The sequence below is a fragment of the Fundulus heteroclitus genome, chromosome 2 (genome assembly GCF_011125445.2).
Source record: "Fundulus heteroclitus isolate FHET01 chromosome 2, MU-UCD_Fhet_4.1, whole genome shotgun sequence".
In the NCBI taxonomy this organism is placed as follows: Eukaryota; Metazoa; Chordata; class Actinopteri; order Cyprinodontiformes; family Fundulidae; genus Fundulus; species Fundulus heteroclitus.
Window position 1 is genome coordinate 10,358,397 of NC_046362.1, and position 25,283 is coordinate 10,383,679.

At 41.0% G+C, this 25,283-nt stretch overlaps 1 protein-coding gene across 1 annotated transcript; it reads right to left on the bottom strand.

Annotated features, from left to right (window-relative positions):
- Positions 1–3: 3 nt before the first annotated feature.
- On the bottom strand, positions 4–22,728 carry LOC105938614 (periphilin-1). The gene is made up of 10 exons (XM_036147343.1): positions 22,538–22,728; positions 20,784–20,836; positions 20,461–20,534; positions 20,092–20,319; positions 16,480–16,541; positions 15,487–15,546; positions 14,336–14,493; positions 10,132–10,202; positions 8,234–8,368; positions 4–670 (listed from the first exon to the last, which is right to left on the bottom strand). Coding segments are annotated over exons 2-10 (984 nt in total). The 5' UTR covers positions 20,785–20,836; positions 22,538–22,728; the 3' UTR covers positions 4–475.
- Positions 22,729–25,283: the final 2,555 nt, after the last annotated feature.

The window sequence follows — 25,283 nt, forward strand, 5'->3', positions numbered from 1 at the left end:
TTGTTTATTTCAAAAGTTTATTTCTGAATCAAACATCAAAAGAAGCTCAAGTTTGAGTCAGATGACAGCTATAAATCAACACTGTTCCATGCTCTCAGTCAAAACAGCTATTTAGTTTGGAGTTTCTTGGACTTGGACAAAGAATATGGTACGTTACTAAAACCTGATGGCATAATATCTATAGTAGTTTAGCAACATTAGTCATTATTGGAAAACAAAAGTTCCCAGATGGTATGGATATGCTATTAAATTTAAAAGTATTTATTTTAAATTTGACTTGTTTATAATTAATACTGTAAATATTTCATTGTAACAGCAATTTTAGTTAGACATTTACAAAAAGTAGCAGACTTACAGACTTACAATGTACAGCACATGTGGAAAAGAAAAAAAAAAATACTTTTTAGTCCTAAGACGCCCAGCTCATGTCCAGGTGACTTTACATTGTCACTTTTATCAGTCTGCCATGACTGTCTCAGGCTGTCATGTCCGGCTGCTCCAGTATCTCATCCAGCTCCATCACGAAGCTCTTAATGGCATCTAGGCAGTGCTGTCGGATCTCCAACAGGTTCTTATCCAGCGGAGCTTGAAGCAAGCCGTCCAAACTGGGCTCCTTTTCCACCAGCATCTTCACCACTGTGCGGAATGTCTCACAGTCCTGCCTGTAATGCTGCACAACAACCAATAATGTTAGGACTCTCAAAAGACATTGGGCATAAGATTATCTACACACTGCAAAAAATTAAGTCACATTACAGGCAAATCCTAATTGAATTTTAGGATTTACCTCAAACCAGTCAAACTTGATATTTGGTTAGTAATGACTATTTAAAGGCTATCACATCACATTTGTGTCCAATAAAAATGGCAGCAACAAATGTGTTTTGATCAATGTGAAATTTGACTATTAGGCTTTTCAGGATTTGCAAAATGAGACATGTAGATACAACAATTACAGACTCCCCGCATGTTTTTATATCAAAATCAGATACAAATAGATGGATAGTGGATTCAATGGGTGGATAACGGAGGTAGATGCATGGATGGATGGACGGATGGATAAGCAAAAAGTGGATAAATGATGAATGGCTAGATTAGAGAAGAGATGGACAGGCAAATGGATGGACAGATGAAAGATGGTCGGGCATATAAATAAGACATTCAGATGGTGGGACATGGAATAATGCCTGCAAATAAGAGAAGAATCCAAACTATCTGTTCTTTCACAATAATTATCCTGACCAGGAAATTGCTTAAATAAAAACACCAAACTGCTAAGAAATCTAGAAAAGACGGTTGCCGACGTGTAGCACAGCGACGCACAAGGCAAAATGACTTGTAAACCAAGGCGCCAAGCATGACAACTGCATTAAACAGGGCATAAGTATTAAGATTTATTGCCAACTAAGCAAAAATGTTGACCTCCCAAATGAGTGCCTCTGTCACGCAGCTGTTTAAATCCAACGAACTGCCTCACGACTAACCACGACCCTAACGAACCCGGGCTCTGCTTTATGGATGTATTCCTCAAAGCAGGTGTGTGAATGAGCATATATGCGCCTATTCAAGGGCACGTCTGTCCAATAAGAAAAGGAGCACAAGGTGTCAAGAGTCTGTTTGTAGCATTCTTTCACACCACTTTGCCACAAGCTTTCACATCCCCCTCGGATTTTTACTACCAACCCAAAATGGTTGTTAAAGTTCTTTATACAGAGTTCCAGGTGCAAGCTTGCAACATCTTTATCACCTCGGGTTAGAAAGCAAGGCCCTTTATTGAAACTGACAAGAGGTTTAGGGCTACACCATCAGGCCAAAGAGCAGAATGGGACATCAAAGCTTAAATTACCTCCTCTTTTATTATTTATTACTCATACCTAGAAGGTAATTAAAAGGCTATTTGGCTTGTAAAATGTACTTTCCATAAGGTCTAAAATACTATTTTTTCCCCTAACTTTTCAGCATTACCTGCCGACAGCACTTGGTTTGGTCAAAAACAAAAAAACTTATTTTGGGAATTTCCCCTCAAGGAGTAGAGACGGCTGAAACATAAATGTCTGTCCTGTTCAGAGCAAACAACATTTTATGAAGGACGTTCAGAAATAAAAGGTCAGAATCTGGGAGGAAGCTCAAAAGGGCGGGTCTTTAAATACACAGAGAAGGACAAAGAAACACAAACAACATGACGTCTAACCTGGAACAACGAGGATGGAAACTGCTCACCACATGAGAGCCATCATCCATGTTTGCAACTAAAAGAAGCGGCCAACGTAAAAAAAAGAGCAAATTTTAAAGACAGAACAAAGATGTCTTTAAAAGTCGATGTTGGAATATATACCAGCTCTCTGTGCATGTTATTTTTTATAGCAGATTTGTTTGTTTTTTTAAAGCAAGAAATTAATCAAGTCAACAAGAGATCATATCTCAAAATAGTCATGTCTGCTAAAACATTTTAGCAGACATGCCCGCTTAATGTATTAACTACAGCCTTTAGGAGACATTACTGAAACTGTGTTAATCAACATGTAATGTTCTTTAGGAAGTATGAATTTATGCTGCTATTCTGTTTAAAGACAAATAGATCATACAAAACATTTTCCCCTTTTAAATCTTGTGCAAATACCATAAAATAGTGCCATTTTTACTCAGCGTTATACTACAGAGCTCTCTTACTGGCCCATGCCTGGCAGTAGCTTATGGAGCTGGTGTCATCCAGAACCGTCTTTTGTGGCGTTCTGCTTCTTAGTTATAAATCAGATTTATTGTCATTGCAACCTACATTCAAACTAAACGTGTCGTCTGCATTTAACCCATCTCCTTGGGGAGCAGTGGGCTGCAACTGCATGGCGCCCGGGGAGCCTTGTGGGGCTAAAAGGTCTTGCTCAGGCGCCCAGAGCGGCAGTCTGTGGGAGTCGAACCCAAACCTCCAGGACGTAAACAACGACTGGGAATAAACTTATACCTGTGCAACGTTGTGAGATTTTTTTTTGGTGAAAACGACGATTACTCAAGATATTATAGCAATGTAAGACAGCAGGACTGCAAAACAGTCGATGTACAAGCGCGCACACACAGAGACTGGGAAAGGCCCCGTCCAATCAACTCTGAAAGAAACGTCCCAGACTGTGGGAGATGTTTGGACTCACATGCATGCTTTCATGTCTGCAGATCATGTCAAGCGAATTTGTGGCCCTGAGTAATGACAGTGTTTAGCGTGACCGCAAGGAAGTGGGGCACTCGCAACACGTGTGGCCAGCTGAGGTCTCAGGGTCAGCTTCAGTCACCGGTGTGGGTCTTCTCTCAGTTCGCTCAGCAAGAAGAAGGGACCGTCTGAGAGCCAGACTGCTCGTCCTGTTGATATTTTCACAAAATCAAAGTATAAAAGGAAACCGGTTTCTGGTTTAAGGATGAAAGAGGAAACAGATGCTGAATGGCAGACAAACATCTTGTCCTGCAAACCTGGATCACCCACAAATCCCTTTACTGTTGATTGTATGTTTGCTATCTTTCTAAACAAAACCTTCTCCTGTTTTTTCTCCCAAGCTACACTGCTAAGAGTAACAAACTTGCACTGTATTATTCTGTCTCTAGATAGAAAATTACACCTACATCTTGAACTCTTTCCCAGATTGCACACGTTACAGCCAAAAACGTCCAACGTGTTTGGCTGGGATTTTACGCGACGGACCGACATAAAGTAACGCATAACTGAGAAGGGTGGTTTGCAATTTTATCTTTTTTTTGTGTGTAAACAAAACTCTGAAAAGTGTGGCATACAGTGCACATTCTGACTCCAGAGTTAATCGTGCCAGCGTTGGGCTGGATGGAGAAGCCGCTGGTGCTGCCGCAGTCATGTTTCACAATGTGGATCATTTTTCAGGGTCATGTGAAGTGTTCATTTTCCTCCACGTGTAACGTTTCACGTTTAGGCCACGAAGATCAATTTTGGTCTGGTCTGATCAAAAAAGCATGTTTGCTGTAGCCCTAACTGGGTGGGACAAACCACCAATTTGACTTCTTATGGGTTTCTTTCAGTAATGGCTTTCTTCTTATGACTTGGCAGATATGTGGAGCACACAACCATAAGTTGTTCTGTCAGGGGTTCTCCCACCTGAGCTGTTGATCTCCTCCAGAGTCACCGTGGGCCGGGGTAATGTGCTCCTTTCCTATCCTGTCAGTCCCGGTGGCCGTGTCTTGTTAGGTTAGCAGTTGTGCCATGCTCTTTTCATCTTGGGTTCTCCGCAACTTTAACCCTGACCTGTCAGCTGGGTCTTCATGTGGTTCACAGAAAATGTGCATTTAGAATAAATACATTTTTCCTTAGCGGTGTTAGGGTAGAGGGGGCTGAATTTGTAAGAAAGCCAAGCATTTTAGATGATTTCTTTTTGAAAACCTCTCTAAAACCATTTATTCTTTTCCTTTCACTTCCCAGTTATGTGCTGCTTTGTGTTGCTCACAAAAATTACAAAAAAAAAAAAAAAATCAACAGGTAGGAATATTTTTTTAATTATCTGTCTTCTCCTTGTCGTTGGCAGCTTTCGTATGGAACGTATTTACCATTTAGGCGACTTCTGAAGGCACTTCTTTTTTACGGGTGCCAGAGTAAAAGGGCAAGGATACAAATAAACAGCAGATGTCAGATTTCTATTTGTTAAAAAAAAGATTTTAACATATTTATCATTTGTCTTCCACTTCACAATTCAGCTCTTATTTATTTTGCATTGGTCTGTCACATAGAATCCAAACAGGAAAAAATATGCACTTGTTTAAGGGGTGTCAATACAAATATTTAACACAGCCAAGCAAAACAAAAGAGGCTCTAACATGACTTGGAGGAAGAGTTAAAGATTTTCTCTGCTCTGCACAGTTTGTGCTACAAGTTTGAAGCAGTTTGCACTTAATACTGTTGCGGTTGGTTGTGGAAGGATCTCAAACAGCCTTTCATTTTTGTATTAAAAAAAAAAAAACTCCCACGTAGCTGGAAGAGAAGGCCAGAGGGCTTCAGTCCCTTGAACGCCCTTTAAGAAGTGAGAAAAGGGTTGCATGAAGGTTCTGCTTAACTAGTTCCCTCTATAAACTGGGAGCCACAAGCTGATCTTAGAGCTGGATAAAATGGGGCCACACAGGACGGCCAGGGGGCCCCATGAGGAACAGCAAAGCTGGGGTCCACCAAGACGAGCCTCAGAAAGTGGGCTTGTACCCAAATCGGATGTTTGTGGAGGTCCAAATTGTGAACATGCTGCGAGGGGTGTTGCTTGAAAACCACGTGGGGGGATGGGCTCTTCAACATACACACATGGGGTCTCACACGGACGTTTTGTGAGTTCAAATGAGCAATGGCGCAGGCAGGGGTCCCGCATAATAAGGGAAGTGGGGTAATGATTTGAAGGCTGGCAAACATTATGGGATATTAAAAGAGCCGTTTTAAATCTCTGGAGCTGCAAACTGGACCTCTCGGTGGTCGGCCTAATAGTCGAAACGAACATGTTTCATTTGCACCGGATGAAAGGGGTTCCACCCAGTTCATGATTTCTCCTCTATTTTACAATTCTGTACTGAAGTTAGTCTCTAAATAACTAAACTACTGCTCAGGGGGGAAAAAATGGACAATTGTGTTGTGTGAAGTTACCTGTGAGACATTTTTGCCCTGAAACCACATTTTATCCCAACTGAAGATAGTTTACTACAAGTGCTCGCCCTTGCAACAACTAATTACCACAACTCTTTCAAACCAGCAGACAGTTGTCCAGCTCCGCTCACCACCTGACCTGCCCGTCCACACCGCCAACATTCATGTGTGTTTTAACGGCACCTGGACCAGATGTTGCCGTAGAGAGCCGCTGTGGGTTTCGGCCTCTCGCCACGTCTGTGGAGGCTGCTGGAAATGGAGGGGTGAGCGTGTGTGCGCCAATGCCAAGAGATGCACCACAGTGTGGGTGGGCCACCTGCATCCTGCAGGGCAATTCCTGCCCCGCTTTAACGGGAACAGATAAGTGGTACTGTAGCGTAAAGTGATGAATGAGTGGGAAAACGTGCGGCACTCTGAACGGCAGGCCTCAGGAGGAGTCCCAACGCGAGGCACTGATGACTTTCCTGCTTCCTTGACTGACCAGAATACGCTTCTCATATAGACATGGGCTGGTTATGGCATCAAGGTAAACAAAAGTTCTAAAAAGACTTTAACACTCCTAAAACCTTCTGTTATCCTTTTATTTGGTCTATAGTCATTTTAATGAGATGTGAAGGATGATGCTGTATGGTGCTGGACAGCTGGCTGAAAGATGGCTGGTACTATTATGCTCTGCTTAAAAGAAATTTGGCTGTTGACAAATATTTTCAGTTCAAAAACCTAAAGTTACACTAAGCAACTTTAGTTGAAAACAACTGCAACATGTACTGGGTGTTTATTCTGCAATTGTATGCAAGTCTACATACAAAACATCCACAAAAACCTATAGGGCTGTAAAAATACATTATGCAAAAAAACAGCAATAAAACTAAGAAACGCTAACAGGTTGCCGTGTGATCATCATAGGACAAAAATTAGGAGGTGGTCTTGCAGCTACAATGTTTGTTTACGTGACCAGTTCCTCACAACGTAGCCCAAATACCAGATTTCACTACGCGATCTCTTGAAATTTGATGTTCATGCTTTCGGCAGGTAACGTTTGCACACTTTCGTGATGGTTTTTTCATGACTGAACAGGTAAAAAAAAATTCTGGGACTCTTAATGCATTAAAGATGCATCTTTAGAAAAGTCTAGGGCCTTGTACACATGTAGCCGGGTATTTATAAAAGCAAATTTCTCCCCCATATCGTTTCTAAAAAATGATTCGGTACACACAGCATCATTTTTAGAAAGGTTGTCATCCACACAAACCCCTCTAAGTTTACCATTGACCGTTGTTTTAAACATGCCACACACATAGGGGGCAGTGTAGTGCAAAGCTAAAACTTACGTCAGCCAGTCAGAGTCCTACAAAATAAAAGCGCTGTTGAGAAGCATGTGTAAAACTGGTGATATTGGGTATTGGAGCAGCTGGGCTTGTAAATACAAATGAACAGAAAAGCATCTGAACCAACTGTAATGTTTATAATGTTCCATGTACGCTTTTACTTTGAAGTTTCAATACCGAGGTGAAAACAAGAAATGTTGTGGGGTGCCGAGGCAACGGCAGTTGAAAATAAACAAACAGAAATGCCGTAGCTTAGTGAATTTGTCCAGTCTATCATTGATTAGACATATTGGTCACAATCACTACAACAACATAGAAATCAGCTCTTCTCTGGCAGCATTCATTTTGTACTGCACTCTATGGCCAAGTCTATAACACTGGCTGCACACGTGACGTCAGCGCCATGATGCGCTGGACCCTAAAACTCCGTCTTCTCATGCACACCCGCAAATTTTTTAGAAATCTCCACTTTGGCCTGAGTTTTCAGAAACATTCCATTTTAGGGATGTATAAACTCGTGTTTACATGCGGATGAAAGACAAAGGACAAGACAAAAAATGTATCCTGAATGAAAGAGCAAATTGTGCAAGTCTAAAATAATCACATTTAAATGTACGGTAGGTAGGTGGCTGCAGATAATTTCACCCCTTTGCTATTTCATAACTTTGTGTTTCTGGGCAGTTTGTCTCAAACCTTTTAAGTACGAGACGGCCCCGGCTGCCACAGTAAGCTTCAAAGTCACAGGGTGGCAGTTTGCATCCACCAGGCTAATATTTCATACTCAACCGACAAATAGCTATGATTGATGCGATTAACAAAGCATTCATAGGCCTTGAACTGTCCTTTTTCATGGGGGGAATTGTCCCAAACAAGATAGGATGGATGGGATGTTTCTCTGTTATTCATTAAGATTATTTTAATACAGGAGTACAATAGATTTTGTTTCCTGGTACAAACTCGACAAAGGGACAAAATGCAAGCATAAAGGGTTTTGTACTGCCTTAAAGAGTGTGAGCACGTAATAACTGCACTACAGTTTCCTACTGCAGCTCAGATTCAGTGCTGTCACTTGCTTCCAAGTTTTAAGCGTTAAAAGCAAAACTAAAGTCTGTGTCACAGCGGTAATTTATTAGCAGGTTTTCCAACCTACCTAAAGAAAATATGGTTTCAGTTTGTGTTTGAGTCTAAAAATGTTTCCCTCTAAATCACCCAAATAAAGTAATCAAGAGGAATTACAAAAAAAAAAAAATGTGTACATTTTTGGAGTAATTGTTCATACCTTCTCAATTTCAGCAACTTTAGCCTTAATGGCCTCCGACCGACGTGCCTTTAGGTCCTCCTCTGGTGTTAGCTTTGGCTCCGTGCTGGCAGCCGCTACCTCCTCCATCTCTGCTGCGGATGCTGACGGTTTTTCCTGGCAGGTCAAAGGTCGAGGGTTAGAGCAGAGGTCAATGGGTTTAGAAACTAGCTCTGATTTCAAAGCGCCTCAAATAGAGACAACTCTGCTCTCTCACAGGTGCCGCCTTCTCGTTTGCATACGTCTTTTATTATGCAGGCCGCGTGGTCACAGAAAAATCCAGGATTGGGGCAATTTTCGAAATATTTTTCTGATAATATCCTTAAAGCCAAAAACCAAGATAAAAAAAAAGCCAGATATGCAAATAAGTTACAATTTATCTTTCGAGAAATGTTTAGGAAATCACTGATTCTTGAGAGTCGGGACAAAACACGTTTTAAAAAACTATTTTTAAAAATACACATTATATCAATTAGAGTTATATGTTTCAAAATTCCTTAAGATTTTACTTTGTAAGTATGTCAATCATGATGAATTTATTGTTTTTTGCTATAAATTAGACTTTTCCAAGTGGGACATATTTTGTCCCGGCTCTCAAGAATCAGTGAAATAATTTAAATTTTTTACACATTAAAGACATTATATTATGTGTTATTTAAGGTAATTTAGTGAATTGTTTTTGCACACACAAACACAGATGTTGAAAAGACATGTAAAAAAAGTCAGTGTTGGCATAAACTTACAAAGGTTTGTACATAACAGTTTCTCAGTTATGTTGGCTGTCGGAATTTATACAATAAAAACATTTAATTAAACAGTAAAATAAAATTGATCTCTAACTGATCGGTAAGGAGATGAGTATTCATGATGAAAAGTCTTTATTTAAGTCAATAGGAACATTTTTAGTACCTTCACAGATGACCATGGTTCTGGCTAAGGCATAGAAAAAACGCTAATAAAAATCACAATTTATAAATTCTCTGAATCTGTACATCTGCACGGTTTTAATACTTAATTGGACACAAAAATTAACTCTGGCTTAATGTAGCTTAGAATTGCAGCAACGTGGTTTACTCAATTAAACTAAAAATGATCTTCATTTTAAGTTCAATTTTGTAATAAAATAAAGAAATAAATTAAATGTACTAATATCAAGAAAATATGTTTGAGATGTTGCTTTTTTTGTCTTTCAAGACAACATAAGTTGATCTTTGAAAAGACAAACAGTTTGATTAGATTGTAATAACCATCTTCTAGTGTAATACTTGGTGATGTAAAACTAGTGGGAAATTCTACTGTTATATTCAGAACAACCAATCACTGCCCAAAACTCTTGATTCAACCCTGATTGATGACAAAGCCACCCTTTGTAATATTTTTAGCAGCAATATTATTTTAAGCTTCATGAAGTTTTTGTTCCGACTTCTTCTTCACTTATAATCAGTCTAATGCCTGACCGTTCTCAGAGCAATGTTTTCATTTTAGTTGTTTGATCCACTTAATCTTGACCTCTAAGTCCCTGAGGCATAAAAAGGCTGACAAGTGTCTTCGTGTGACAGCGAGCTTAGAAAGTTAACAGAACGAAACGGTGTTGAACTTCATCTTCAGTGGCTTTCTTATTAGTAACAAAGCAACATGTCTCCATTGTTTTTAGTTGGGAGTTAAAAATTAGTATTTTTCCACAAGATACTGCTGTAAATGCTGTAGCGGACAGATATAAGAACAGAAAAATGGGTAGCCAAAGTCCAAAGAAAACCTTTACAAGAATGACCAGCGCCATGGTTAAAGATGACCTCAGAGTCGGACTCTTTGGCAGAATTAGGGGTGGTTTTTTGCACAATGCTGTATACACTTCTACAGAATGTGTATTAATATTTTACCTTAGAAGAGCTTGAGCGGTGAGGAGAGCTCTCTACGGAGCTGCTGGGAGTCTTTGTTGTGCTGGACTTGTCTACGGAGACAAAAATCATGAAAGGGGAAAAGTATATAATCATTCTCATTTTCCAACAGTAAATACAAAAAGGTCTGACAAGAATTACACGACTGCAGTCCGGGTGGCCGTAGCGTTCTTTCCTTAGCTTTTCTCCTAATTAAAACTAAGCCCGAGGAAACGTCTTCGTGGGTCGCAGTCTGGAACAAATATCACGTTAAACGCAGCGTGCTTCTACATATACAGACTTCATGTTTGTTATTGCTTCTCCTTGTTATTTACCTTGCATTACATTGTTTGATATTAGCCGAAACAACTCCTTTCTCCCACCACACAATCATGGGGATGCAGCTGCAAACTTGTCATCTGTTTCTTATTTGCTTGTTTTAACTCCAGTTTTTTTATTTTATTTTTTTTTGGGTGGGGGGGGGCAACCCATGTACAGTATCTCTCAAAAGTGAGCACAACTCTCTCATTTTTGTAAATGTTTTATTATATCTTTTCATGGGACAACATAGAACTTTTGACACTTCGATACAATATAAAGTAGGCAGTGTACAGCGGGAAAACAGTGTAAAAGTGTTGTCTTGTAGAATTAACACAGCCATTAATGTCAAAAGAGAACTTCTGGATATGACACTGAGAATATATATATATATATATATATATAAATAAAAAAACATTTTTGCAGCGCTTATAGCAGTTTACCAGGACAAGTTCCTCTCAAAACAGGCCTTGCCGTAGTTGACTAAAAAAGTTGAGTGCACATTCTCAGTGTCATATCCAGAGGTTTTCTTTTGATAATCAACATGCACTGTATTGCCACAAGTATTTGATCACATGCCTTAATTAAGTGATATCCCATGCTTAATCCACAGGGTTTGATATGATGTTGTTCCAGCATTTGAAGCTAGAACAGCTTCAAAAGCACATTTGTGAGGTTAAGCACTGATGTGGGACAAGAAGGCCACTCTAATTCTATTTTAAAGATGTTGTCATGTTGAGGCCAGTCAGTCATCCACACCAATCTCTGTGCACTTGTGCACAGTCATGCTGGAAGAGGCCATCTTTAAACTGTTCCAAAGTTGTGAGCATGTATTGTCTTAGTATGGTGAAGCATTCTGAGGTCCTTTCACTGTAACTAAGGGGCCAAGCTCATGTCTTAAAAAAGAAAAACCCACACCAGAATCTCCTCTGCACTAAACTAGACACTTGGTGAGACAAGTACCTTTCTCTTGGCAACCACCAGACCCAGACCTAGCCATCAGATGGCCAGATAGAGAAGTGTGACTTGTCTCTCCAGAGAATGTTCCTCCACTGCTCTACAGTCCAGGGCTGGCATGTTTTACTCCACTGCATCAACGCTTTGCATTGCTCTTGGTGATGTATGGCTTGGATGCAGCTGCTTGGCCTTGGAAACCCGTTCCATGAAGCTCTCTATGCACTGTTCTGCTGATCTGAAGGCCACATGAAGATTGGACGTCTGTGCAAAAAGTTGGGGAACGCTGCACACTATGCGCCTCAGCATTCGCTGTCCCCGCTACATCAGTTTAATTAATCTAAACAAGTCTTGATTAAGTTGCTGTCGATCCAAATCAATTCCACTTAGTTATAATACCACTGACAGCTGACTGTGGAGTATTTAGGAGTGAGGAACCTTCATGATTGAATTTATTTCTATCATAGAACCACACTAGAATTCACTGAGCTCCTGAGAGCAAACCCTTCTTTTTTAAAGGTTTGTAGAAAGAGTCTGCATGCCTGTGTGCTTGATTTAATGACCTGTGACCATGACAGTGACTGAAACATCTTATTTTGATCATTTGGACAGGTGAGTGAATATTTTTTGCAACATAGTATACAAGTGCTGCCAGCATTTTTGCAAAGGTTGAGGGGGTTAGGGGTCAGCCTGTCAGTGTTCAGGCCATACGGCGCACACTACATCAATTAGCTCTGCATCGCCGTCGTCCCAGAAGGAAGAATCTTCTAAAGACGTTTCACAAGAGAGCCTGCGAACAGTTGCTGAAGACGACCAGCCTAAGGACGTGGAACCGTGTCCTGTGGTCCGATGAGACCAAAATAAACCTCTTCGGTTCAGACGGCATCAAGCATACGTGTCGGGGGACACCCCCACACGCTAGGATATCAGAGTAAGACAATCAAACGTGTTGGGACCGCTCTGACCTCAAATCGAGGATATGCAACATCCTTCAGAGCAGACCAGATCTCTGTTAACACACCACACGCTGCAAGAATTTCTCTTAACATTATCTTAAGAACCATGGCGATAGTCGGGGGGGCCTGTTGGAAGGGGAAGTTGGGTCAAAAATCTGATAATTATTAGGCCTGTCGCAATAATCAAATCGATTAATCACAATATTAATTACATGATTAATTAAAATAAGCAGGATCATTTGTGTATGCATGCTTGCTTATTTCCCCTTGTGTTTGCGTGTCCTCTCTCTGAGACGGGATAGCAAGCATGTTTCAGTTCGCTGCGTCGTGTCTGCTCACCTTCCCTTCTCGTTTCCTCAGCGTAGGAGAGGTTACATCTTGCCAGGGTTTCCCACAGAAAATGGGGGAGTCCTGGCGGTAGTGGTCTGGGGGCGGGAGGAGCGTTGCGCGATGCGTGTGTCAGGCTAATAACAGCTAGCGCGTTAAGTTAGTCGACCGGGAGGTTTTATTCCTGACGGGAACTTTGCTGACTGTTTAACGTTTCCCTCAAACGACGAGGCATTTAAAAGAAACGACGCTCGGCCTGGCTGGGGGGGGGGCAGTAGAGCCTGGCAGCCTGTCAGGCTTATATTACGGTGGGGAAAGCCAGCTTGTGTCAAGTAGGCGCATGCTCAAAGTTAACATGAGAGCATCATGAGGGAGAGCCAGAGAAACGCTAGTTTGAAAAGAAATTTAGCTGGTGTCAAAGCTGAACACGGCCTCTGCAGGGTGGGACAATAATATGATCTATCGCAATGAGTTTTTAAAATGTATCGTCAAGCAAAATTTGTAAACGTGACAGTCCTACTAATTAGCCTCTCATGTGAACCAGCTTTCGCATGTGCTAAAAGGATCACAAATAATCCAAATATATTCAAAACCTGCTAACAGAAATGATAAATGGCCTCTATGATTTATTACTGATGAGACATTTACAGTAGAAGCTGTTCCTGGTTCACATGTGATGGAGTAAACATTTTATTGTGACCTCGACATGTTTAAATATGGGCCATCTCGTCTCCTGGTTTTAAGTGAACCAACTCTTGTGAAGGTTATTAAACCAATCCCATTAACATGTCTACCCAACGCTGTGACGCCAAAAGAAATTAAGTGCAATACCAGATTCAAAGACATTCTGGAGACATTGTTAAACCTGCGTATTTACTGCTGGATTGGTGAGGGCAGGTTCTGTATCCAATGACAAACCACCCCAATAAACCAAAGGTATCCTTTTTCCCAGCAGCCAACAGAGATTGTGTGTGTGTGTGTGTGTGTGTTCATGTAATTAACATCCCAACGTGTTACAGCCCACCCTGACCCTTCACATCACACACCTCCTCTAAAAAAACAGATGCCTTACCTGGAATGGCTGAATTCCTTTAGTTTAATTGGTTTTTGTGTTTCTTGAAATGGGAACCTGTTCGTTCTACTCTTGTAATTACAAACTGAGAGGCAGTTGAACAGATTCTTTATCTTAGAAATGTTATATTATCATTCCCATGGCAGCGCTTCCATAATGTGGTTGCACTTGAAGTTTGTCCTTATAACCGAGCGTCAGATGGTTCAAAGTGGCGATTTGTTACGAGACGCCATAAAAGCCGTCGGTCACCGGGTCAACCGGTCAAATTCATTAGTGGCGGGTCTGAGCCCAAATTTACAATCAAAGATAAAAAAAAAAAAAAAAAACAAACAAGGAGGGTTCATGACGGGTTCAATCAACAATAACACCAGTTTGACTTTTGTGTTTTTTTCTGATTTGCTCTGAAGTAAATTCAATTGAGAGAAGCAAGAGTGCGATAACAGCGCAACGTTTAAGGTAGTGGAGAAACTGTTTAATGAAATCCACATCAGGGCAACCCAGTCCGCCTTATCATAACACGAACTAACCATTTTCAGGCGACTCACTCCCTAACCAGGCTTGGTGAGTGAGGCATACTCACGCTTTTGCTGGTAGGCGTAGCCTTTGTCCCTGTCAGGAGAGAAGCTCCTGCTGGTGTTTGATCCGGACCGGCCGGGCGGATGGCCTTCCCTCCTTCCAGGAGAGCGCTCCCGAGTGATGACCAAAGATTTAGAGGGCCTGTAGTCATCATAATCCCCCCTAGATCAAAATATGGTGAAAATAGGACTTTTTTTTTTTACATTCAAGGATGAGGAATTTAGTTTTCATGTAATTTAACAAGCAGCTATAAATGAATAACACATATCTATGTTAGTGTTTACTTATAGAGCACATATCACATGGAGGCTCCTAAGGAAAGGAATAAGTTGCCACGGCGCATTGCTGAAGAGGATTAACGTGTATCTGCCAAAGCCAATAATTAAATGACCTCTTCTCTTAATTAATCTGCTTTAGTGTGTGTTTATTTTTGTAAACTGAGTCAATAGTGTGTAGAAGCCCCTTTTGCTGCACTGAGAGCTACGGGTCTTTTGGAATACATTTCTACCAGTTTTCCAAACCAAGACGCTGGATTTGTTGTCTATTCTTATCTGCAAAATTGTTCAAGTTCAGTCTTAGACGGAAAGCATCTGTTTTTTATCCTTTCCACAAGAATGAAATAACATCAGTGACTCCGTGTTATTTCAGCTCCTGCATCACCGTGGAGCTCTAGTGCCGTGTCACATCTCGCGCGTCACTTATTCTTTGCTGTTGTGAAGCGCGACATGCTCCCTATCTTTTGAGGACTTGGTTCGAGCCGTTTTCTCCGTGTCGTCGTTTACACAATTTACAACAAAAAACGCAGCATTTGAAAATCCCGCCTCCGCTTTGTGTGCATCGCTCTGCAGCCAGTCAGCCAGCATTAACGACCGCCTGCAGGTAAGCTGAGTGACGAGTTAATCACGCGACACAATGAATCGATGACGAAATTCGTTGCCAACTCTTTTAATTGTGGATTTTTATCGATTTTATTGATTCGTTGTTGCAGCCCTACATTGTATAACTAGTTGCAAGCTGAAAGCTAAATAGCCATTTCCATTCACAAGTGGGGGGCAAAACTGACAATGGCAGTCCTGTTAACTAAGCAAATATTGGTGAACTCCGTTACCCACTACCTGTGAAGCTACCAAGATGTCTGTGCTGCCTGGGACCCACCTTGGAGGAGGCCCGTGCCCTCGACCTCTCTTTCGAACCAGATGAGGTCTGCTCCTGGTCCTGAAATCAGGTGAAATAAAAAGGAAACGCTTTATCAACAAGTGTCCAAAAAAAAAGTGCTCTGAATGCTGTGGCCTAGAGCAGAAACAAGCATTCTGATTTAATTACAACGATCCTTCAGGATTAAAGCTTACGTTTTTGAAGACCCTAACCCTTATTGTCCGTAAAGACCTTTAAATCTGATCAAAATGCACGTGAGTCGGAAGGAGTCAGTGTAAAACAGAGCAAGATAAACTAGATATTTAGGTTCGACCTTAAAAAATATGCAATATGAGTTTTAATTTAAAAAGCCCACAGACACACGTCGCTCAAATCCTCTGGGCGTGTGTTTGCCGGGAGAAGAAGCGGTCCAGCTGGTTTTCCTCTCAGAGAGGGGTAAAGTGTGGGGTGGGGGGTGTTTGGCTAAGTCAGTAGACACTAGTGCCCTTTGTCCCCTTCTTTAGCCTGGCATGACTCCTATGGGGGGGCTGCTGGTATGTAACAGCAGCACGCAATGGGGCTCGTTGATGGAGCTGCTGTAACCGCTGGACTTTGATGCCCTAAGAGGGATTTAATTTCTATCCCTAATTTCAGTGATTAACAAAATTGTATTCATGTAACTTGAACCTGTTTGTTTCAATGATTACCAATATACCATTATTTTAAATAGCAGAGCAAAGAGTAAAGAATATTTACTCTTGGCTCTGCTATTTAAAATAATGGATGTTAAACGAAAAACCTCAAAAGGAAAACAAAGGTGAAAAATGTTCTGTTATTAAAATACTCTCATCTATTACATGATGAGAAAAATATAGGTTCAAAAACTCTTTCATGGTAGCTACCTGGCTTCGTAGAACAGAGCTCTGGCTCCATCTAGTGGCTAATTAAGGAAATTACAACATGAATGTAGCTGAAGTGTCTGGTTACCAACTAGGAGTGAAACGATGACCTTACCTTGAGCTTAACTGATGCCTCAAGTCATCTTGGCCGTAACTCTGCGGAGAATATTGCTCATCCTGTGAAATGAAAAAAAAAGAAGAAGAAAAAAACTTTATAAAGTTTACACTTGCAAAATTTCTTGTTTCTCTATTCTGAGAATTTTTTTAATGTGTTTGAAAACAATTCTAAGGACTGTGAAGATCAGATTTACTTTTAACTACACCAGGAGGAATAGCTGGATGGACACTCACCAGCCAATTTATTAGGTACACATGTTCAATTGCCTGTTAGCACAAATGGCAAAACAGCCAATCACATGACAAGAACTAAATTCATTTGGGCATTTGGAAATGGCGGAGACGGGAGAGAAAGAGCATTTAGGTGACTATGAATGTGGTATGGCTATTGCCGGGCTTGTTCTGTGTCATCAGACACAGCTTGACATATCTATGAGTCAGAGTGTAAAAGGAGAACAAGCGACAGTGAAACAGGAACTGCATGGAACAGAGAATTTGGTACTGCCACCATTTTGCGTGTGGAAGGTGTTGCGCCTTAGTCTTTTATGGCGAGAGGTCACATTTTAAATCTGGGCCATGCCCACGTGGCTGCATGCACAGCAATGACAGGTGTTTTGAGTTGTAATTAAAAAAAAGGGACAGGTACGATGTGTGCAAGATGAGCACAGAAGATTTCAAGAAAAACGAACGGACAACTTCCTACTTGATCTGTGCAGCACAAACACTCTTTGCTTAACATCCATGCTTAGGATAGGATGGGATGGGGATGCAGCCATCAGCGTAAAAGCTTATGATGCACTATATAAAAAACAACAACACTGATATCTCTTGTCAACATGGCTGCAGGTCAAATCATCCCGTCCAAGGCAGGATGGACCGTTTACGCCCGCAAATGTGCTTGCAGCTTGTTTATCTTTGCAAAAGGGATAAGCGGCACATCTCAGAATTAAAAAGGTTGCTTGTTGCTTATGAAAAAGTTAATAAATCACTGATCTTTCTCATGTCAGGTTATGCTAGCAAAGTTCTTTTTTCACCTCACAGCATCATTTTCCACATCTGGTAACAGGTGAGCAGTTTCACCATGCTGACACCACCTGACAGGAGTATTCCCTCCCCTGTTGCAGCTGCAGAGTTAGCCATTGTTTAGCCTGTTGTTTTTCATCTACCTGGGAACTGGGGAGATTTTCAGAAGGTGCCAGGAGGCGTTGGATATAAATAAGGATGACATTCTGCCCTGGCTTGAAGGTTTAAGTTTTGTCTAGTTTTGGCGTTAACATTATTTTCCAAAGAATAACAACAGGGCTTATTAGAGCCAACCTCTGAAGACCTGCCTGTGAGAAACTGTGATGTGACGTCTCGCACAGATAACATTGGTTAGGGCTGGGTATTGATTAAAAAAAAAAAAAAACGATTCTCAAGGTTTGGAGTCGATTCAATTCAATCCCATCTCAAATTGGATTGCTGGTACTTCATGACTGTCTACTCACACAACTTATTTTTACTAGTATCATAGTAGAATTCAACAAAAAATTAATAAATTAATGATAGTTAATGGCGGCTGTAAGAACCAAAACCTCTCCCCGAACGTTGAGAGAATTTCCCCCATGAGCATGCTGTGAGGAAGAATACCCAAACAGATCCAGGGTACAAAACAGAGGACACCAGAGACATCTAAAGCTGCTATTTCTGTTCAATTCAATTCAAAAATACTTTATTAAGCCAAAAGGGACACGGAATTTGGACACTAACCCGGTGCATTATTAAAAATATCACATTAAAAATTCACCTCCCGGACTGGAGTGTGAAGGCTCCTGTGGTGTATGTTGCGTCTGTGCTTCCCACCACTAGGTGGAGCTTGGCGCCTTGTCTTGTTTTTGTCCTGCTGAGGTCTCAGAGCAGAAGAAGGACTAAAACACAGACTAACGCCATCTTAGCCAAGCATACCTGTTGTCTACGTTTCTTGTGACAAATTCCTACAATTCCCACACTTTTTCGCAGCGGGACAAAGCAGGGGAAGGGATGCTTAAATGTTTAATTAGCTTAGCTATTTGAGCATATAGAGCCATGTCTTTTCCAGCAGGCACCCACCACACATCTGTCAGTGCACATAGAGTGAACCACCGTGTGCACTAGCTCTTTGCTACCGCCTGCTTGGAGGAGCTGTATCAAGCTCGGTGTCCCATATGAAACAGTTTAATGTGAAGACCTCTTGCCTCCGAGCAGTTCATAGTGTGACACCACGTACGCATACGTGGTCGTAAAAATTGAGCTCTGTGCGGACCTGTGGGCAAGGGGTCCGAACAAGTAATGCCGGCTCACGCATTTAAGTTCACAGTGGAGACTTCTTTTTTTTTAAAATCCATCTTGGCTTACATGAATCGATCTTTAGGAAACGAGAATCGATTCATAATAGCGTACTGCGCACGTGACGTCACCGTCTCAAGAGCAACGCCCCTTTTGCCGCTTTGGTAGGGCATACAGGTAGAGAACGCACGTAGCAACCAGCAGAAACAGCGATATGACCGACTTTACAGCCGTTAAACTTTTGCAAGACGATGTTCCAGGCGCACGATTTACTGGTCGAACTGTCGAAGAACACACCAACCTTCAGCTCAAACGATGGCTTGAGTGGCGAGGGCTTAAAAAGACTGGAAAACTGGCCGAGTTGATCGAACGGTAAGCTTTGTTTTTTTTTCCTGTGCGGCGGTCATGCCGTCGTCGGCCGTTTTTTTTGTTTGTAATCACCGTCCAGGAATCGGTGTTTAATGTTTGTCTCATTTGAAATGTTTTTGAGTAAGCTATCCTGGTAGCAGGCTATCAAGTTAGCGCCTGCTACCATGATAGCCTATATGCTGTCATGGTAGCAGGCTCTACTTTATTAACATGTCGGCCACCAAAATACTCTTACCTTGACTTGATGTCGCTGGAATTGGGTCAGGATGTTCTTCGGTTGTGCCCTTTCCTCCGACAAAATGCTTGCTACATATGTACTTGAATTTGGTAACTTTTTCCGGGTTGAACTGTTGTGTAGGCCGACCGCCCCGGTGTACCAAGCGTACACATTTCTCCTTGGCAGTCTTGAAGAAAACATCCTTCATATGCGGCCGATCAGCGTAACTCGAGTCGCTGTTGCACGTTCCATAGCAACAATGTTTAAAAACCATGGTCTTAGATTTGGAAAAAGCAGTCGTTTACCGAGTAAAACCACTTGTAACGCACGTCTCTTTTACAGCAAAACAGCGGCGGACTATGCAAGTTTGCCCTACTGCGTACCACGTGATGTGACGTCATCGTGACGTTACGTTTCTAAAAATAGCTCGCTCGCTGTACGCTATTGGAAAATCGTTTCTTTTAACACAGCCCTAACACTGGTATATAAGCGAGTTCTCTTTTTCATTTTGTCTAGTTAGAACAGGTGATACAGATGGGTGGATTCTGAGAGATTTGTCACATTGAATTTTGTTCTCTCCTGGCAATGATCAATAAAAGTGCTGACTGAGTGAAAATTATGACTTCCTTCTTGTTAAATCTTTTTTTTCCATTTACAGCGACATAAAAATCACAACGTTCATTCCTTGAAATTGTGGTCATGTACTTCAAGTCGCCTTACACTGCGATGAGGTGGAGACTTTCTTCGGTAACTGCCGTAGTTCGGGTTGTCCTCGTAGTACTGGCTGTCCTCGGGTAGATAACCGTCTTCGCTGCGATATCCTCTTTCACTCTGGTAGTTTCTGGAGCCCCTGTACCGCTGGTCGTCATACGCTCTGTCAAAGTCCAAGCCCGGCCGTGGCATAGGGCTCCTCTTCTCAATGATATTGACCACTCGATGAACCGTCACCTGGAAGCACAACACACCGATTGTGAGATTTAATTTCAATGATTTTAGTATAATGCAGTTCCAGGCCTGTGACCACCGTGACATTGCCTCCCCTAAGCAGCGGGATAACACCTGGTATCGGGAAACAACCCCTTTGCATACCTCTCTCGCGTCCTTTTGGGAAAAGTGCTCTTCGTATGTCTCTCTGATGGATTTTCGACTGTGCTGATAGGCCACTACAAAAACAAACAGAAAAAAAAAAATACATGACATTCGTGCTTTTTGTAGTCGATTAATGCTTGGAATCCAATGGCAACTTATAACAGCGCTGATAAAATTTAGAAAGGAACCTTTTTTTCTGAAAAAAAAAAAAATGAAAAAAACATGAAATAAATTTGCTAAATTTATTTAAAGAAATTTGTAAAATAAAAACAAATGACATCTACGAAGTCCAAAAAACGCAAGATGCCGTCATTTGTACTTACTGTCGGGTTCTCGAATCTGTATGTTCAAGAGACCTCAGATGAGAACAATGAACCTATGAGAAGCGAAGAAAAAAGAAAACACAAAATGAATAAAAACAAAACTTATCAAAGCACAGAGCAAACACACGCACAAAGCGTCTCACCCCAGTTCAGCACCTTTCTATCTACGACCAATGTTCTAATCAGTAACAACACACAGGATCTGTTGCTGGTGCACACAGCTGTGATAGTTTACATAAAGCCATTTCAAATACGGCCTTTTAATCATTGCTTTGAGCTGAACCTCAAAGCACAGCACTCAACTTTTAAAAAACAGCCTTTCAAAGTAAAAGTTTTCAATCGCTGTCGACATGTAAACTATATAAACATACATTCAGTAAAGGTGTTGAACATTGCACTGGATAAAAGACCCATTTTGAGAGGTTATTTAAAAAATATATATATTGATGGCAACGTTGAATTCAATTACACAGTAAAACAGACAGTCAAAGCTAAAACAATCACACTTTAAAGGTGGTAGTTTTGTGATTTGAAGAAGAGTGCAGTTTAGTTTATGGTTATATGTTTTACTGCAGTTCTCAACTCTGTGTGTGTGTGTGTGTGTGTGTGTGTGGGGGGGGGGGGGGTATTTATTTTAGGTCACAGGGTTGGCCACCAAGAAAACTTTGGGAACCACTGGATTCAATAAAGGAGAACGGTGATCTGATCGATTTCCAGCACTTTATTGAGAACAGAGGAAGTACAAAGGACACAGTTTTCTCCCTGATGTAGCACACTGCTGCTTCAGGCCATAAAGCTATAAAACAATAAAACATGAAACTATAACAAAGATTAACACAGCGTGGAAAAGCACAAGGCCTGGCCTAGTCAACCAGCGGGATGTGAAGCCCTCCATAAACCTGTTTTGATTATAAAAGGTACCCGTCTGGGATTTTATCCAGACACGACTGCGTCCTCCTCACTGCAGGCGCTTATTTATGGTTAACAAAATAATGACAAACTTAACTTCCTGTTTGTGATCGTGACACAATGAGCAGCTCGTAGTTTTAGTTAGGCGGTGTAAAAATGATTATTTGAAAGCCTCACGTGGACTTGTGTAGGTCTGTGAGTGTAGCCTATAGTAATCTATAATTTCATGACACTTTTTTTCCTTCCTAAATTAATTTAGATTACAATGTTGCAAAATCAATCCCATAGGGGGAATCTGTGTAAATGCACCATTAAAATAAATCTATTACATGAATGTCCATTATAAGATTGTAAAAAAAAAAAAAAAAAAAAAAAAAAAAAAAAAAAAGGCTGACCTGAACTGTGTACAGGTCTGTGTTCTCCTTGGACCTTTAAAAACGCAACAAGAAAAGAGAGAGAGTCTCTGCATCTTCGTCTACCATCCTTCCAAGCATCCTTCCTATCCTCCTATTATCCTTCCTATCTTCCTACCATCCTTCCAAGCATCCTTCCTATCTTCCTACCATCCTTCTGACTATTCTTCCCATCTTCCTATTAACATCCTTCCTAACATCCTTCCTATCTTCCTAACATCCTTACTACCATGCTTCATATCTTCCTAACATCCAGTGGGCAAAGGGGAATGCAAGCTATCCGGGGGACCAGATCACACATGAGGCCGCCTCTGCATTCTTATGAACCGGTTTTGCTGTGACGACTACCCTGCGAACACGTTTTAGCATTATTGGCAAACACATCCCGCGAATTCACAACAGCCGAAAATAAGGAAGTAATGTGCAACTCACCGAATAAGGACCTCGGTGCTCTCCTCCCAGGAAAGCACGCGTTACATTTTCCTTCTTTCGACCGGTGAGTGAGTGAATGCAACGAAGCTGTTGCTTCTAGCTGGATCTCCCCTTTCTGTGAATTTCATGCATCAGTAACTGCAAAAACAACACATTTCCTTCTCCTGCTCCTTCTTCTTCTTCGGTTTTTATGGCAGTTGGTAAACAACACTAGGTAGCATTACCGCCACCAACTGGTTAGGAGTGTGAACCACATGACAGAAAAAATACTACAGAATCAGAAATACTTGAATAATCCCAGAGGGAAATTATTTAATTTTATTATACAATGTGAACACAAAAGATAGCTTGATAGCTCCTAATTCCCCAATCTTTATGCAATAAATCTACAATGTCTAATTTTATTTTCATATGACTAATATTTCAAATTAATTGATTTCTCTTAACCTGATAATTCCTACAAAGTTCTACGGTCTCTTCCTCTCCACAATCACATTTCCCTGTCTAATATTTCCTTATTATAAATAATGTTTTATTCAGTCCATTATACCTCCACAGCTGAGCAGTGGAGCGTGGTGAAGCCGGTTCTTCCTGAAGTCGACGATGATCTCCTTCGTCTTCTCCACGTTCAGGATCAGGCTGTTGTCTCTGCACCAGCCCACCAACTGCTCCACCTCCTCTCTGTAGTCCTGGTCGTTGTCATCTCTGAAACTTCACGATGTGATTGGTGCATCTGTGTATATATATATATATATATATATATATATGTACATAATTATAATACTAACTGATATATTCTTGTATTATATGCTAATTCAGACTGTAAAACATTTCCTTGTATTCTTCTGTTAAAAAAACATGTCTCGCAGAAAGGCTTGCGCCCTCTTGGTGTTAACTGTGGGACATGTTCCGGAATGATGGGCAGGGACAATACAGATCTAGTTCCACATTTCCAGATCTGCAAATTACTGCAAATAATTTTTTCCAAGTGTGCATCTAGTTAATGTAACAATGCTTCATTTATAATACTCTTTATAATGCTTATAATGCTAGCGCTCTCCCAAGGATCCTTTACTTTGATGTCACTTAAATGTGAAGGGACCTATTTGACTTGAGCTGTGTAAGAGTAAAATAATTGAATATATTTGCCATATTTTTATGGCAAATTGATCATTATTCTAATAATAGCATTAGATTTATGTATCTTGTATGATTTTGTTTATTTGTTAATTTTAACATTATTTGTAAATAGATATATTGCTTTTCAGTTTTTGTTTCTATTTCTTGTGTTATGAAGACAGTGTTTCCGTCATCAACATCTGACTGGTTAACCTGATCAGCAACATAAAGCCCTTTTATTCCTGCCCGCAGACAGGCGGATGAAGCTCAGGCATAACATATGAGAGCCAAAAGAGCCATGCTTACTGTTTTGCAAAATACTTATACATCACATCAGAATATTCTATTACTGTTAACCCCACTAAGAACTAGAACAGGAGTCCCTAGAACTAGAACACTGAACCATGTCCTCTGATAGATGTATGTTTAATGTTTGGAGCAAAAAGAAAAGAGTGAAGATCAGTTTACTTTTCAGCAGGTTATAATTCATTAAATGCTGATATCTGTGCCTGCTAAACACAAACACACTCACTCTACAGAGTGGGAAACCTCTCTAAGAAGGCGATTGCATGGTACAACAATGCCAACAGGCTATAGTGGTACGTGAGGCTTCTACTCTTTATATACAACTATGGTTCCAACCATAGACATTATATACGTAGACGCCTCATTACGCGCTGGGGCGCATTCTGCGTCGCCACCATATTGGATGGGTTTTCTTCCTCTCAAGGCTGGCATAGGAGCAGACGGGAGTAAACACGGAGGGAACAACTTTGACCGTATTTTCTGCAGTTTATGATAACAACAACCGGGAATAACTATTGAAAGTAGATCACGGGGTGCAGATCACCATTTTGAGATTGGTTCTGAAGATGAATTTTACTTGGTGAGAACAAAGCAAAAACCCAACAGATTGACCATAATTTTATGCTTTTTAATGTTTTTTTGTATCTCTGTATTTCACAAGCTAAGGCTGAATTGCCAAATTAAGTGCCCTTGAGTTATAGAGTGCCAGCACATGTGAGAAGCTGTCCAAAGCCATTCTTTTTTAAGAGTCTTAAGCTCCAGCCATAGTTGCAAGCAGGGTAGTGTAACACTGGAATGACCTGGAATTTTTAAAGAACACTTTCTCAGGCCTTTAAAAACTGTGTGTATGCATGTGTGCATGCACAACACGCAAAAATATGAAGAAGTTATCGTTGGTGTGTAGAGAAGGCTCAGGAATGTACGTAAGACAGAGTGAAATAAATTTACACAAACTAGCTTGTTTCTTTACTAAAATGTACAATTACAATTACAGTTGTTAATCCTGTTCAGAAATACTGGGTAAAATCGTCCTTCCATCCTGAAAGTAGTTAATACATTAAGTATTTGCAAAAAGGAGGTTGAAAATTATTCTCTGTGGGAGCTGCAGGCCTGCAAAAACTCTAACCAATCTTTACCGTTTGGTTCGAAGAGCAGGGATTTGTCAGAGTTTTGTTCCTGCTCTTACTCATAGACATTATAAACTCACCCCCCTCTGTCCCTCAAGTACTGGGGGTGTCGCCTTATCTATTGGTTGTCCCACATGCCAGTCATTCTGCAGCGCCCACGCAACGCTAGTGTGCGTGCTCGTTCCTTCTGAGTT